Source organism: Corvus brachyrhynchos, unplaced genomic scaffold (assembly GCF_000691975.1).
Source record: "Corvus brachyrhynchos isolate BGI_N302 unplaced genomic scaffold, ASM69197v1 scaffold80, whole genome shotgun sequence".
NCBI classification, from domain to species: domain Eukaryota; kingdom Metazoa; phylum Chordata; class Aves; order Passeriformes; family Corvidae; genus Corvus; species Corvus brachyrhynchos.
In genome coordinates this window covers 1,893,763-1,910,109 of record NW_008236769.1, presented here as the reverse complement: position 1 = coordinate 1,910,109, position 16,347 = coordinate 1,893,763, and the positions used below count along the sequence as shown (strand labels likewise).

Sequence of the window (16,347 nt, the reverse complement as noted above, 5' to 3'; positions counted from 1 at the left end):
ATTTTCTGTAAAACTTCCACTGCAGTCATACCTGAACAGCAGCCCTGCCAACTCATTAGGGCTCATGGAAAAGAATATACTGAAAAAAAGGGCAGTAGTCAAATAGTAGTTTCAGCTGAAGACATTTTCGGTTTTAAGACCTTTCTGGTATGACTCAGTATAAAATATGTACAGAAACCTTAGTTCTTATACTGGAAGAATACCTTCTGCAATGAAAACTATTTGTGAAAAAAGTTCAGCCTTAATGGCGATTGAAACTAGTGTAAGAAAACACACTGGCTGTACTCACATTCTGCTGAATGTCTGTCTCATTTTGCAAAAGTTAAAAAGACTAAAAATTTGTACCATTACTAGAGGAAAATACTAAGAAACCGAGTAACAAAGAAAGCTACATTTAATGAAAAAACTGAACGTAGATAATGAGATTCATATTTTATTTTATTTAGTTACTGGGTTGACTGTAGGAAAGCTACTTCAGTTCCACTGAACATCCTATGATGTTCCAAGAACCACAATACAAGCTTGATTACAATCTTCAGGGCTGCAACAGTACATGGTAAATACTGACATGAAACAGCAGATATAATTTCTTTCTTCTCATTTTAGTGCTGAAGTTTTCTACAGTGACTTATAAGAAGAGGAGGCTTCTAGAACCACTTTTACTTACTTTCATATCATTTCTTTGTTTTGCTTGAGCATCCTCAAGCATAGACACGCAGTACAAAACTACCCTTCCTAGAGTATCTAGAAAAACTACATTCCAAGTCTAACTCAAAATTCTCACATTTAAAAATAAAATTTTTAAAAATAAAATTATTCTATCTAAAGTTTGTGGACTAAGTGCAAACTGTAAAAATCTTAAGTTAAAAACAAAACAAATCTAAACCAACCCAGTTCAAGATTTCAACTGGAAAAAGACCTATCAGTGTTTGCAAAGGGAAGAGTTGCCTGAGCAAACCAGATTCCATCAACTTTCCTACTGTAAAGAAGAAAAAAATACTACTTACCTTCTGTTTTGCAAAGCCAGGATCAATCACAAACACTACACCATCTATTGTTAATGATGTCTCAGCAATGTTAGTGGACACAACAACCTGTAAAAGAGGAAAGAAAACAAAACCTCAAACAACGATATGAAACTACTTCATCCTGAAGATGAAGTGCTCCAAAACTTTGTCTCTGCACAAATAACTTTCAGCAACCTTTCCATCACTTAATCAATAGCTACCAGAGCAACACTCCAACACTTTCACAGGATGATCTGAAATCAACCAGAGGAACTTCCAGTGAAAAGAAAGCAATTTTCATCCACTGTTTTTTGCTCCCCTATGGGTCTATTAACAACAAAACAAATGTAATTAAGAAAAAAAAGAGCAAAAATTTAACTTATGAAACCATTATTCAAAATTTTTTCTCACATCTCTGGTACAAAATGACAAGTTATACTGGATACCTTTAACATCATCTATTAATTGTAGCTTTTTACCCTTGTTTGAAAGCCTGAACAGGGCAAACTGGTTAAATAATATTAAATGAAAAGTTATATACATTACCAGCACAGTATTTTCTTTTATTTGGTTTGAAATAAAGCTGTTACCAACACATTCCAGCTAAAATCCTGACCAGTATGTATTTAATTCCCACTTTGTCTTTTTCTATCACCAGACATTCAAACACCTTTACATATCTTTAATGTTACATTCTTAGCCTTTCAGAAGGTTAAGTCACATGCAAAAATTAAAGCAAACGTGACTATCAGAATTCCGAGGCTTGATTTGCCACCATTTAAATTTTTATGTCCAGAGATGCAGTGTAACAGGCTATGGATACCATTAGCTCTCATCCCAATAGTGACCACAATGAATCACGTTATTAGCAAGTTGCATCACCTATCTCAGAACAGACCCAAAACCTGTTCAGCACTTCATCAGAAGTGCTTACCCTTCACTTCTTAATTTCAGAGCATTCCACCATCACTGCTTTCAGTTTATCAATCAGAACTGGAGAGACTCCCTAACAACTGGTTCAGAACTACAATGAGGCCAGTGACTGGCGATTTCCCTTCCTGCTGGCTGATCACTCCGCCAGTCAGCTACTTACACACTCAGCTTGTCTCTTCTTAAGGTCTAAACTTGCCCAAATACTACAATATATTGAAAGCAGTACTTTGGTAGAAAAAACACTGACAATTAATTTGGAATTATGGTGTTTCTCCCTAAAATGATGTGCTACTTAAAATTCCTCAAACAGAAAATTCTGTACACGTCATTCACAGGTAAGCTGCACGAATTAGTCAAGACATAACAGCCACAAATACCAGTTCCAGTCAGTGCAAAATCTCAATACATTTTCATTAAAATTTTGTAAGGCATTAAATATACAAATTAAACTCACACTCTCACATTAAAAGCCTAGTTAATCCACATTCAGGTTGCTGTTATAGAGCATACCTTATTCAAAAAGTTTTGTGTTTTTCTGTTTCAGCTAAGGTACAGAACCATCCACACCCAGATTCTTCAAATACTAATTACAGAGCAGACAAAAGGTTTTTATCCTGCTTTTAACCACTGATTTCTATTAGGACACTTCAATACCAGGAAATCAATACCATTATTATGCTTAGTCCACAGTGGTAAAACAATTTAATTTGCACCTGAATTGACTTAATTTATACAGAACTTTCCTCAGGTAGAAAGGAAAAAGTTATTTACACAGTGGATTCTGTTGCACATACAGATACTGTTTGTAACTGTCACATTGCTTAAAAAATGGTAATTAATGACTGTAAAAACAGAAGAAATTTTTAAAAAGGTTGAAGAGGTTATAATATTTTTCAAGTCTGAATCAAAGTACAACGTTACTTGGACATCAAACAGTTGATATCAGCACTACACTATATAAAATAATAAATTATAATTAGCCTTAGCTGTAGTTCTGCAGTTCCTGAGATTAATTTTAAAATGTTGGTTTGAATATTAAAATACACATAGTATCCACCATCTAAAAATATATTTATATTGCATTAAGTATTAACTAGCAATGCTTAAGACTGCCGAAACAGAAACTGGAACACAGTTTGAAAAGAAGGGATAAGATGAAAGGGATAAGAGACAAGAATAGAAACATTAAGTCATCTTCATCTTCCTCAATTAAAAAAAAATTCTTACTAGTTAATCAGAGTATTTACCTGTAATCTCAAGCCTTCTCACAATAACAGCAGCTTTCTTAGCACAAAGATGACAAAAAAAGTGCTATGTTGTTAAAGCTGCATCACTACTAGCTGTTACCATTCCTACTACAGCAAAATGCCACACTACTTCCAGCATCTCCCATTTCACAAAGTTAAAGCTCCGAAGATACTTTGTTCAGATACTGCAAGCACTTCACTTACACTTGTATGACCATTAGAGCCTTTGAAAGGATGCAGATCACCTACTAGCTCCCTCCTCAGCAGTTCTAAAATCTAGGTTCAATCCCACGAGGGACTGGATGAAAACAGACATTTCCTTGAATAGACAGGCACAGCATCACATGGCTTTACTTTACACACCTTGATCACTAGACTAACTGAAACTAAACCAACATTTAAAAAACGTACAACACAGATGCACTTTCACTCATAGTTAAGATTCGTTATGGATATAAAAACTAAAACATGGAAGTCAGAACATTTCAGCCAAAGCAGATAAAAGTAATTTCATAGGTCTGAGTGCTGCCTACATGCTGTGCCTGCTTTTGACTACAGTTGGCATCTTTTGGGCGTAACAACTTTTCTTGTAGTAAAACAGCTGCTACACCAAGAGTGTCTTCCTCTCAGAGACTGGTACTGGCTCTGTCATTTCAACATAACAAAAACTATGCTCTGCACTTGTTATGCTCTTATGCAGAAAACCAAAAATTTTGAAGGGCACAGTTTTAAACATAGTGAAAATTTAATGAAATACACAGCTCTCAGTTGTTTATTACTTAAAAGCAATTTCAGTCATGTAAGTCATTTGCAAATACAATCTTGTTGCAGCATTAGTTTAACAATTTCAAACTGAATGCTTTCTGCAACCAACTTCCAGAGGAAAAGGAAGGTAATTTCACTAGATTTAGTAAGTGATTTACTCTTCCAGAACACTAGAAAGTTGTCACTATTATTCTACATGCATCATACTGCACAAAAACAACAAATAATCAAGGAACAAACCCTGCCTAGAGCACATAGTATGATTCAGCTTTGACTTTCAAAATCTTAGTTTTGTGCCTGTCAGTTTTGTATAGCAGTAGTTTAGCTTTAAAAAGCTCTAACATCACTCCTTTTTAATAAAACACATAGCTTCTGCTATGGATTACTGTAAGCACTGACATACTAATTTTATGAGGAACATTCACTGTGCCATTTCAAGTTTTTCAGTTTCTCAATCAATTTTGCCTAATGAAAGAACCTCAATTCCTCATTTATTCCTACAAAAATACGAACCATGAACTTCAACATACTTGTTCTAACTTGCTCCTTCTCACAAACCTGAAAAAACAGGTAAAACCTGCCTGATAACCTACCCTGAAGAGACAGCCCATTTTGTCTCAAATAAAATTTTTTAAAAAATAGAAAAGGCAAAAAAACCATTACTCAAAATAATTACTTATGTAAAAAATCCCATCCCTCCACATAAATCGTATCTAATTCTTATCTCACAGAAGCAAAATAAGTAATAGATATTTTGAACTAAACCACTAGAGTCTCATAAGCAACTTAAATGAATGCCACTTCCATTCAGTCAAGTCAAACTTACCACAACATCCTGGGCCTGTAAGATGGAGGAGAGAACTTTGACTTGTACTGATAAACAAATTTCAAGTTATCTAAAAATTCTAATGTGATAAAATACTGCATTTTTAAGACTTCATTAAAGAAACCCTTGTACTTGTTGTTGTCCAAATATATTTAAAGGAGCTGAAAGTCGTATTTCATTGCCCATGCAACTGTGAGTAGCTGCTTATAGAACAGAATACTAACACAGCTTAGTATTTACCTTTCTTCCTATTGCTCCATTTTGTTTTTTTGGTGGGGGAGGTTCAAATATCCTTTGCTGTTGCTGAGGAGGAAGGGTGGAATACAACGGAATGATTTTTATGTCACCAACTTCAGGACCTAAATCATCAATTTCACGTTTTATCCTCTTGCAGGCTTCATCAATCTCCTGCAAAACAAAAATATTGATTAGAAGAGAACTCCATGAAAAAGGAAGCACATTTAGAGTGCCTAGGACGATTAGAGCAAGTCTACACCCTGAAGAACAATTACAATAACTTCTACTTTAAAAAATAAAAATAACTTAAAAAATCAATCAAGGTGCTTACTGAATCTGCAATCAAATTTCCACAATACTTCAAGATGTTTCAGCTTCTACACTCTAATGAACAGCCTAATTTGCATTCAATATCCTTTTTCTTTTAGTCATGTTTCCTAATTAAATCTCTACAAATTGTACTAAAATTGAAATCTCTCACCCTGGAATATTAAACTGCACTCATGACCTTTTCAATTTTCACAATCTGAAGGAAATTGATGTGTAAGATATTTAAAATAAGCCAATTAAGCTTTAATGTCACGTATCACTAATGCAATTATATGGAAGATTTGCTTCATTGTACCTAATGAGAACAAACACCTTTACAGTATAAACATGGATACTCAAAACCAAACCTCTCAATCCCATATTTCAGATTTTACTTTAAAATTAACTGAAAACCCACTTAAGTTTAGGAAAAATCAGTGAAATATTCTGAAGATGAAAGATTTTTCATGCCTTTTTTTACCATAGTATTTTCTAGCCTATTTTCTGCTTACCATACAAGACAGTTCACCACAGCCCAGTCATTTTAAGTCCATTTCATTTTAAAATTACTACATTTAAGCCAGCTAGGTGACCAATAGTTATGGTAAGAACTAAGGAAAACTGGGGTGCACAGAAACTTAGGTTAATGAGTAACACCACTATCAACAGAGCTTTCACTAGTGTAACTAAGAGACACACTGACCAACTACTGATCTTCCATCTGAAATGCTGAGGGGAGAATAAAGTCATGACAAAAAGCAACAGTAGGCAAAAGCAAAAAAATGGCTACAACGTACTCTGAAAAAAGAGGGGAGACCTTCCTTACCACATTCACTAGCCTGAAGCTGAAGTGATACGACCCTAAAGCAAATATAGGGAACTGGTAATCTAAAGGCTTTGTAAAATGATTGCTTTAAACTGTGATTTGAAAAGCAAAAGCAGCCTCCTTTTTAGAAATCATAAATTCAGGTAGATCTGCACCAAATCTGGGTATTTCACTTGTTTTTAAAGAGACATTTAAATTCTCAGCACAAATGCACTGAATATGTTTCAAAGAAGCACAGACAATACTTGTTCTATATTGATCAGTCTATACAATTAATATAAGCATGGCAAAATGAAGGCTCTTCCTCTTTGATGTCCAAGGGCCCTTTTAAGAGTAAGCCTAATGCTGTCTAGTAAATGCATTGCCAATTTGAATGAATTGCAGATATTTACCAAAACTGTGCACTTTGCCAACAAATCCAACACATCTTCATAAAATAAGGGGTATACAAAACCATTGAGTTGGAATGCCCACTACTGGCTTACTACAAGAAAGGAATTTTTTTTTTTTAATGCAGGTGTAAGTATACCTTGTTCTCCTGATAACCCCATGCAAGTTCAGTAATAGCCTCCTTGGTCAAAGGGAGTTAAATATTTCATATAAACAAAAATACAGCGCAGACCTTAGTTCCTGGTCTGGAGGTCACTACACCATTCATGGAATTTATGCAGATTTTACTGTGTAACTGGGAAAGCTGTGATGCTTGGACAGGATGCAGAGTCTTCATTAGTAATGACTAGAGGTTCCAGGATAGTTTTATATTTAAGAGAAGGCAAAATATAAGCAAGCAAAGAAAAACAAAAGCACTACACTCTTCAGGACATATGTACACAGCTACTGATCAACTTTCAGAAGAGATTAAAGTATTCATTCTTCCTAGAGTTTACCAATGTAGTTTCAAATCAGGACTCATTAGAACACTGCAAAATAGAGATGCCATATTTGCAGAATTGCAGATAACTACAAACCTCTCATAAACTGCTTTAAGAAGGATGCAAAACACCAAGAGCCACTGTCACTCATCTGAAGACAGTGTTAAGTGAATTCTTTAATCGTAGTAGTTTTAATTTTAAAAAGGAAAGAGTAGTTTCCTTTTATTTACCACACTACCAGAGAACAGTGTATCTGCTTCAGTATATCTACTACTAGTACATCAACTTCCCTATAGGAGTCCTCATAGTACCAATCCCGCCAGAGTCAAGAAACATTTGGACAAAGCCCTCTGGCACAGGGTGTGACCCTTAGGGCTGTCCTGTACAAGGCCAGGAGTTGGACTTGGATGATCCTAGTGGGTCCCTTCCAATTCAGGAAATTTTATGATTCTAACTGTATCCAGAACCACACAGATGATGACCAAAACTGGTATCCCCAAGTACACAAGCTAGAAGAATTATGTGTAGTAAAATAAGTAGTTTGAAAGTATTAAGGATGACTTTGAGTGTTCAAGATTTGTTTGCATCACATGAAGACATTTAAATCCAGAAATATGAGACATATAGTTTAAGGCACAATCCTATCTTTAATCCTTTAAAGATTTAGCAAGTCTAATTCAATCATCCCACTTTATTCCAGTATGAAAGGCTTTTTAAAAACAAACAAACAAACCATACAACTTTAAATATTTGCACACCATCTACTCCAAACAAATTCATTATAAAACCCCTTCCTTGAAGAGAGATTATTGTATCAATCTGCACAGAGAAGAAACTTCTTCTCAGGCAGAACAACAAGGTAGAGTTAACTTGGTTTGTATTTGTATTATGCCTGAGAAACTCCTCAAAGCCCTTAACTACCACACTGACTACCTGAGATAGTGGGTAATGGTGTGCGGGAAGTAGGAACAGACACAGGATCAAAGGACCCCACTTAGACCCATGATGCCCAGCGCATCAACACAAGGACCTGCTTCAGAGTTAACCAAAGAAGAAAACAGGCCTAACATACAAAAAGCGTGAGGCTTTTGGCAATGCTGAAGTTACTAGATTGATCACAGTTTTTCACAAACAAGACTTCCTACGACTAATATTTGAGAAATAGTTCTCAGTAAAATCATAGTCAATGAAACTGTCCATCACTGCACTCATTCTGACAAGAGCTGACTACCAAAACGTAAACAGCAAGCAGACCACAAAAAGAGGAAAGATTACATCAGTGAAAATGCTCATTTTTCTCAGCTGCAAGTGTCACAACACATCTGTACTTCACAAAACCCAGTTATCAGACTTGTCCCAGACAGTCATCTTAAGTACTTTAAAGATTCCAGAAACATTGTGATCCTATCAAAATAAATTTACAATACGCAGGCAATAGCTACAGTTTAGCTGCAACACTACACTAGAATCAAGCAGCAGTTAAGAGCAGCACTACACTCTGAACATTAACATGGAGTCCTCATCACTCTTCCACACCATCAGCACCTAAGTGATTTTCCCTGGAAAAGCTTCAAAAACAGACTACAAACAGTAAAGAGACATTATTTCTTTTTATGCATGTACTAGTGATCAGTGAGGTAACTGGGGTGGTGAATATTTTTCAACCAGGAAAACAAAGTCATCTCAACATCCAAGTGACAGTCAACAATTTTTACTTTGATCTTACAGCTAAGTAAAAATAGCTTAGTAAGAAAAGAAAAGCTGTAATCAGGAAAATCATTTTATCAAGATTATTATTTTTATTATTAAATCAAATTTAAGCTAATTGAAATGGTGTTCCTTCCAACAAATCTGTGTGATTAAGATTGGTTCTAGAGAAAAACCTGAGCAGACTGCATTGTTTTCAAATAACTGGTGGACAACAGACAATATTTAGAGTACCTGCCAGATTGGGTGAATTTATTCAGGAGCTTAAGTATCAGTAAGTAATTCTAAAGACACCAAAGAGATTCAGGATTTTAGCATCAACTTCCATTTGTGCAAGACCTAAGTCTGCATGGGAATCAATGCTTAGTATTGTATTGTTTAGAAAACACAGCAAGACCAGGGTGCACAGTTTCCCTCCAATTTATTAGTAACAGTAGTGCAGCCATCTAGATTTTCACAGAATGGTAAGTAGGTTACTTATGCCTCCGGAATCTGACAGAAATTTTACTCCATCTTAACTCACTTTTCCAAAGAAAAGGCAGGCTAATGGCTAGCTCCTAAAAACCCAAAACCACCTGGATTCACAGACTTTTATTCCTCTCACTGAAGCTGTGTTTTTTCTGTGCAGCTAGAAATGCAAAGTCCACCAGCCCAGAAGCAAACTTTTGCATATGAAGCCTCTTGACAAAAAGGAGTTGAGTCCTGAACTCTCAGAATGCCAGGATTGAAACCAAGAGGACCATAAGTTTTCCTGTGGCTTAACTTCAGGAGTACCACTTACAGGACTAATGCTTAAATCTCCACCCCACTGTCGTCTTTGATGCGTACTAGTAAATACTAACAAGACTGAGAACATGAACAGGTCTTTGTATTACTAAGTAATATTTAGTAATACTCATTTTTTCCTAAAAAAATATCACTTAATGAAAGCCTTATTACTAAAAATCTTCCACAAAAGAGGTGTGACTTTTAAAGACTGTGTCAGCTCCATTTAGAAACACATTGGTTCCTTAGGCTCTGTGTCAGAACACACAGCAAAGAGAAACTTGGAAGTAAATGAACCACAAGCCAGTATCTCATCAGCTGCCTCCAATACCACATTTCCAGTGCTTTGTATCATCTCACTACTCCAGTACCTAACATACCCTAGGCTCTGCATCAAAAACTAAGGATTTGAACGTATTATTAGCAGTTCATCTAAAAGGAGCTGTATAAAATTAATTGCACAAGAGACTGATTTTGCCTATCGTGCACATTACTTTTTTCTGCTGTTGAAAATAAAGTCTTTATTACATGTTCAAGCTGAATGCTCAATAGAAATTCCCATCCATTTCTTTTCCTGATGGCATTTTTGCAGTAAAAAGTAAGGTGCTCATACTGAAGACCACGAACAACAGAAAAATATTACAGAAGCAGTTGCATATGTTACTGAGTTAGTGCACCACATCTTTAAGAAGCAAGTTTGTGCTGAAAAAAAAAATACACGATTCTTAGTAGTTTCATTACACGTTCCATTAAATGATAGGCAAAAAAAGCTCCAAAACCCACAGCCATAAAAAGAAACCCAGAATGACAAGCAGCAATGCAGTTCACAGAATCACAGCACATGTGGCTGGAAGGAACCTCAAGGATCATCTAATCCAACTTTTCTTGTAAAAAACACAGTCTAGGCAAGATGGGCCAACACCCTGTCCAGCTGAATCCTACATGTCCAATGTTGTGGAATCTACCCTTTCCCCTGGAAGTTTATTCCAACGGCTGATTACTCTCATTGTGAATAATTTTCCTCTTGGGTCTAATTGTAATCTCATCAGGGCAACTGTCATCCATTATCCCTCATCTTTTCATGTGGGTCCTTGCAAAAAGGGAGTCTCCATATATATTGTAGACACCCTTAAATACCGGCTCGTGATGAGGAGATCTACCCTGAGCCTTCTTTTCTCCAGGCTGAACAAACCCAGTCCCCTCAGCACTTCCCACTCCTTTGAATATACTTGTGGCCTCAACTTACTGAGTTACACTGCTCCTGCCAACCTAACAATCCTTGCCTTCTGTTTTGTGTGCAAGACTCATCCGTGCTGCCATGGAGAAGGTACAGTGAAATTGCACCGATACTAAACAGCAGTTACCGAATGATGGACCTTGAGTTACCCTAAACCAAAGTAATTCGAGTGCCAGCATTCACTCGAACTCATAGGCCAAAGTGGTCTATGCAGCCAGTGAACTTGCTGGCCAGGCTCCACTCAATCTCATCTAAACTGTACCTCATCTTTACAGAAACCCTTTCTATAAAAAGATGGTGACTAGTGATGACATTAAAGTACATTCAATGGAACAATTCTAACACCTAGCATGCAAAATAAGAGTTCAGTGATTTTGTAAATATGGTCCTTGGGAACATTACTGCAGAACCCCTTTCTTCAGTTGACCCTGTATTTGGTATACTTAAAGAATCTCATGGGATAAGCAAAACTTCAAGACTACTCCAGTTAAAACATACTTTAAACTCTTAAACAGGAGATGACAGTCCTATCTACAGAAGATCAGTTGCTACACTATACAGTTAAGATTTAGCTTAATCTTGGATACATGCGTCAAATAGACATAACTCTTAAACCCCAAGGGAAACTAATGCCAAAAAACCATAAGGGAATTTCACGTTGTGTAAAATGAATTTGGGGGGAGGGAAACAAATGTGTAAATAAAAAGTACTTCACAAACTAGAAATATCTGGCAGACACCTTAACCTGTCCCCTTCTGAGTTCCACTGCAGACAGGGCACAGCTAGCCACATCTGGCTTTGATGACACCAACCTTTCTAGAAATGCAACCTTTGTCCTCAAAGCCTGCACGGAACTTCCCTAATTTCCCTTTCTTCCTCTAGAAATGAAAGAAGACTGCTGCAAGCTAAAATGACAAAATAGCAATGAAAAGAACTGGCACCAAGAACTGCACCATTTCAGACCTCTGAATACAAACTGAGCAAAACAAAACTTTGCAAAATTATGTAATTATGTAAAGTAATACATGGAAATACATGGAAAAAGTCAACACTTGACCATAACTAAAACTGCTCTGTCAAGTCAAAACTGAATGTGCTTCAGAGTAATTCCTATATTCAGGATCGTTTTGACCTGATCTATTTGAAATATTTAATATTGACATCATCTTGAATGAAAAGCAAAAAACCTTCCTCCCTTTAGCATTGGAACAAAATTAGTATTATTACTCTTCTTTCAGTTCATGCTCAGTCCAACTCCCCAAATACTTCCTATATGAATCTAAACAAGACAATGCGTTCACTGTAGCCCAGTACACAGACTTCCTCTTAACCTCATCCAACCACTACCACTGAGACCAAAAGAGCTGTCAATTTTTACTTCAATTTCCAGGTAAGAAAGGCTCTGCTTTCTTTCAATTCCAGAGTTTAACCAGTGATGAAAACATCATGCCTTTAAAATAAACCCTCATTTACCTAACTTTCTATCAAAACATCAAAAACATTTTGCAACTCTTTTCTACACCATCAGTTTTACCAATATCATTTTAAGCTCTCCTAGAATACTGAACGTCACAACATTTTTAAGTATATTTACCTACAATCAAGAAGAACACTGCTGATCTGTACTTCACATCTCCAGATGCACCTTGGATTCTTCCTCATAAATGTGTAACGATGCACTGGGATTTATTTAAAAAAGGTGACAGGTAACATAACTGGCATTTGTAAACGCCCACGTTACCAAAACGTGTAAGACAGATCTACACAGTTCCTATGTCATTATTTGTCTTTCCCACCCCACAAGTTTCATCTGTAAGCTACACCTACTCTCAGATTACTGCTCTTAATGGAGTGTAAAATCCAATACTGTTTTAGAAGAACTCCAGTAGAAATAAACCAGCTGCCTCTCAGATCTGCAAGCTTAACAAATGTGTATCTACACAACTAGACTACCAACTTTGTAATCTCAAAGACTGAAAACAAGTTTGACAACACCTATTGTCTAAGAAAGACATGTTGACTGAAATGTAATTATGCTTTTCCCTTGCGAAACAAAATCCCCCTCCGTTTCCAATTTTGCCTGTGACTGATGACAGGCAACCTAGTTTACAGCTACTCAGGTGTAGTGGGTTGATGCCGGCTGGATGCCAGACACCCACTAAAACTTCTCTCTCACTCCCCTCTGCAGCTGGACAGGGGAGAGAAAATACAACTATGGGTTCATGAGTTGAGAGAAGAACAGAGAATTATCACTCATCAAATACCACCACAGGCAGAACAGGCTCAGATTAGAGATATTAATTTAATTTATTACTAACAAAATCAAAGCATGATAATGAGAAGTAAAATAAAAACTTCAAAACACCTTCCCCCCACCCCTCCCTCCTTCCCAGCTCTACCTCCTACTTAATAGCACAGGGACACAGGGAATTTGGGTTATGGTCAGTTCATAGCAAGTTATTTCTCTTGCTTCTGAGGGAGAGGAGTCCTGCTCCAGCATAAGATCCCTCCCACAGCAAAGGGTTCTCCATGAACTTCTCCAACATGAGTCCCTCTCATGAGCAACAAATCTCTGCAAGCTGCTGCAGTGTAGGTCACTCTTCTACAGGGCACCGTCCTTCAAGGACAGGCTGCTCCAGAGGGGGCTTCTCTCTCCACGGGCCTTCCACGTGGTCACAGCCTCCTGTCAGGCATCCACCTGCTCCAGAAGGGGTCTCCTCCACGGGCTGCAGGGGGATTCTGCATCCTCATGGATCTCTCCATGGGCTGCAGAGGCACAGCTGCTTCACCACAGGCTGCACCACTGACTCCAGGGGAATTCCAGCTCTGGTGCCTGGAGCACCTCCTCCCCTCCTTCTGCACTGACCTTGGTGTCTGCAGAGTTTTTCCTCTCACATGTTCTCACCCCACTCTTCTCTGGCTGCAATTACAATTGCTCAATAATTTGGTTTTTTCCTTCGTAAGTATGTTATCACAGAGGCATTACCACAATTTCTAACTGGCCCAGCCTTGAGCAATGGCATGTACATCTTTGAAGCTGCCAGGCATTGGCTCTGCTGGACATGGATGAAGCTTCTAGCAGCTCCTCAAAGAAGCCACCCTGCTACCAAAGCTTGGCCATGCAAACCCAATACACCAGATTATACCTCTTTTGAACACCAGCATTAAACATGAACACTATTTCCACGTTCTGAAATTTTCCTGATATACCAGGGGGTTGTTTGTTTTTAAAATCAACAAATGAGCTTTCCTCCTTACAAAGCCTGTAGGACAAGTCCTGTTCCAAAATGTTCATTCCCAATAAATTGTTTTTAAACATCCTCTTTTATTATTAATGGATTGAATAGCAGTTCATACAATGTAATCATGTACTTTTGCTCCTTTCAGGATTCAGGAAGGAAATTTTTACTGAACACATATTTCTGCACCATTATGAACAGTTTTATCTTCATCCAGTAACAGGCTAATACAATTAAGATCCCTTTAGTTTCTGAACACATTTAAGCTTTTTTAAATTTTCTGGGCATGACAACACAGAATCTTCCCTGATATCTCCAAGTTTCATCATCTTCTCTATGTCTTAACTAATCTGTACTAACTAACTGCTATCCATCTTAATTCCCATATGAATCTACTTCAAATTCATTTGGATGAGGAGACAGCAGCTAATAAGGACCTCCATTCTACCACAGACCACTGCAATTACACCTCATTTGAAGTCTCTTAAACTCTGAACAAGTCACATTTTCACAGTTTCAACTAAAGCATCTTCCCTTTCCATAATTCCATATGGCTTCATAAATGCTTCTTTCTGACAAGAAAAACAATCGTGCACCCTGTTCATACTGTTTTCAAGAATCCGAAAGAACTACAAAGCATTTCTGCCCAGAATACATCAATTTTAGCCTAGGTACTAAGGCTAATGAACCTGAAGCACACAGTACTAATGGTACATAGAGCACACTTTCCCATTTTTGACAGTACAGCAGGTCACACCACTGTAGATTCAACAGTGATACACACAGAGACTCCATATGACACTCAACAGAGGCCCCAAAATGTCACTAATCAAAATGGTTAAAATATTTCAAAGCTTCTCTACAAAAGCTAAACCAGACTTGAATTTCATGCTAACCACCCAAACTCAGGCTCAGGCAGAGTTTACTCCAGTGTCCCTGGGTAGCTCCATCAACTGACACAGACTAGGGAACTCTAGACTCCAGAGCAGAGGATGCTGGCTTACAATGCACAGTGATTCAGTAATACAGTGTTAGATGCTTTTATGCTTAACTACATAAATAAACCTATGAACACGTACTGTGCACAGAATTTTATTCAGAATTTGCTTATAATATATTACGTCCTGCAAATTAACCCAGTAAAAAATCAAAGAACCTGTTCATACAAAAGAACAGAGTATGTCTGTAGCACTAGTGGGTCTGGAGTATAGAGCCATTTGCCAAAGGAAGACACTCATCTCGTGCCCTGCAGTTACTGTTTTAACAGGTTATTTACAATAATACATAGCAACTGATGTAGCAAGCATTAATTTATAAATCAGAAGGCCATGTATTTGTGCTTCGTGAAAGGTTGAAGACCAGCCTGATTTAGCATCTTGCCGAGAAAATAAAATCTGCTGAAACGGCCAGGCAGCAGTGATCCTTTCTCTTGCCACCAATTTTCACCCTTCTGCAATAGCTGTTTCACTAATTCACACATTTAAGCGCCTGACTAGTCTGAACTACAACTTCGAGCTAATACCAAGCAGGTAGATTTCAAAGTCATTATCACTGACAGTATTTCTTCCTACCCGTTCTTCAACTCACAGCAATACTCCAAACAAAGAAGGACAAGTGTAAAAGTCAGAGTATTTGCTTTTATAGTGACAGTCATTGCTTTGGTTTTCTAAGGGAGACGACCTGCCAGAAGACACTTTAATCAAAACTCGTTTAAGAGGCAACACATCTTTACGACTGGCAAATCTACTCAAGAAGCCTGGGTACCTTTAGCATCACAAGTTACTTGTACCACTTTCCCCCCTTGGCATAGTTAAGGTTGTGTATGCTTAGAAGAAAGACACTGAACTGTTCCACATCCCTTGAAAGCTATTTTTTCAAGAGTAGTAACTGCAAGAAGAATGAGCTGAAAAACATTTTTGCCAGCTGCATCCCTACTAAAACTAGATAAAGGTTGACTGAATCCAGCAAAATTTCAAAGTGGCTATGGGTTTTTAACCTCTTCTCCATCTCAGTTTACCAATATGGACACTCAAAAGAGCTTCAAAGAGACTAGGACTGAAAAAAAAAAAAAAAACAGTTTATTTCAAGTATTTACGATTTCTAGAAAATCCTCATTTCCTGATGTAGTTTATTTTAAGTGCTTTTATACAATCCTCTTTTGCAAGGCACAGAGTCTGTTTCCGAGACCTAACTCCCAGAATTTGTGGTATATAAAGTCTACAGCCTAATATTCAAAGTTATTAATAAAAAAAAAACAAAACCTGAACATCTTATTAAAACTACTACTGATAGCTAAGTAGCAGAACCAAATTGTTATTCTTCAGTAAAGCTGTACAATACACGTACAGAAGTGCACAGAACTATTTTTTCAATAAAA

The 16,347-nt window shown here is 37.2% G+C and overlaps 1 protein-coding gene across 1 annotated transcript in view; it reads right to left on the bottom strand.

Moving 5' to 3' along the window:
- The window catches only part of DHX15 (DEAH-box helicase 15), a 46,276-nt gene that overhangs the window by 22,454 nt on the left and 7,475 nt on the right, over positions 1-16,347 (bottom strand). The window contains exons 5-6 of the mRNA XM_008645124.2: positions 5,019-5,186; positions 1,008-1,094 (exon numbers count right to left, since the gene is read on the bottom strand). Of these exons, the coding sequence (XP_008643346.2) occupies positions 1,008-1,094; positions 5,019-5,186 (255 nt within the window). The remainder of the gene's footprint in view (positions 1-1,007; positions 1,095-5,018; positions 5,187-16,347) is intronic.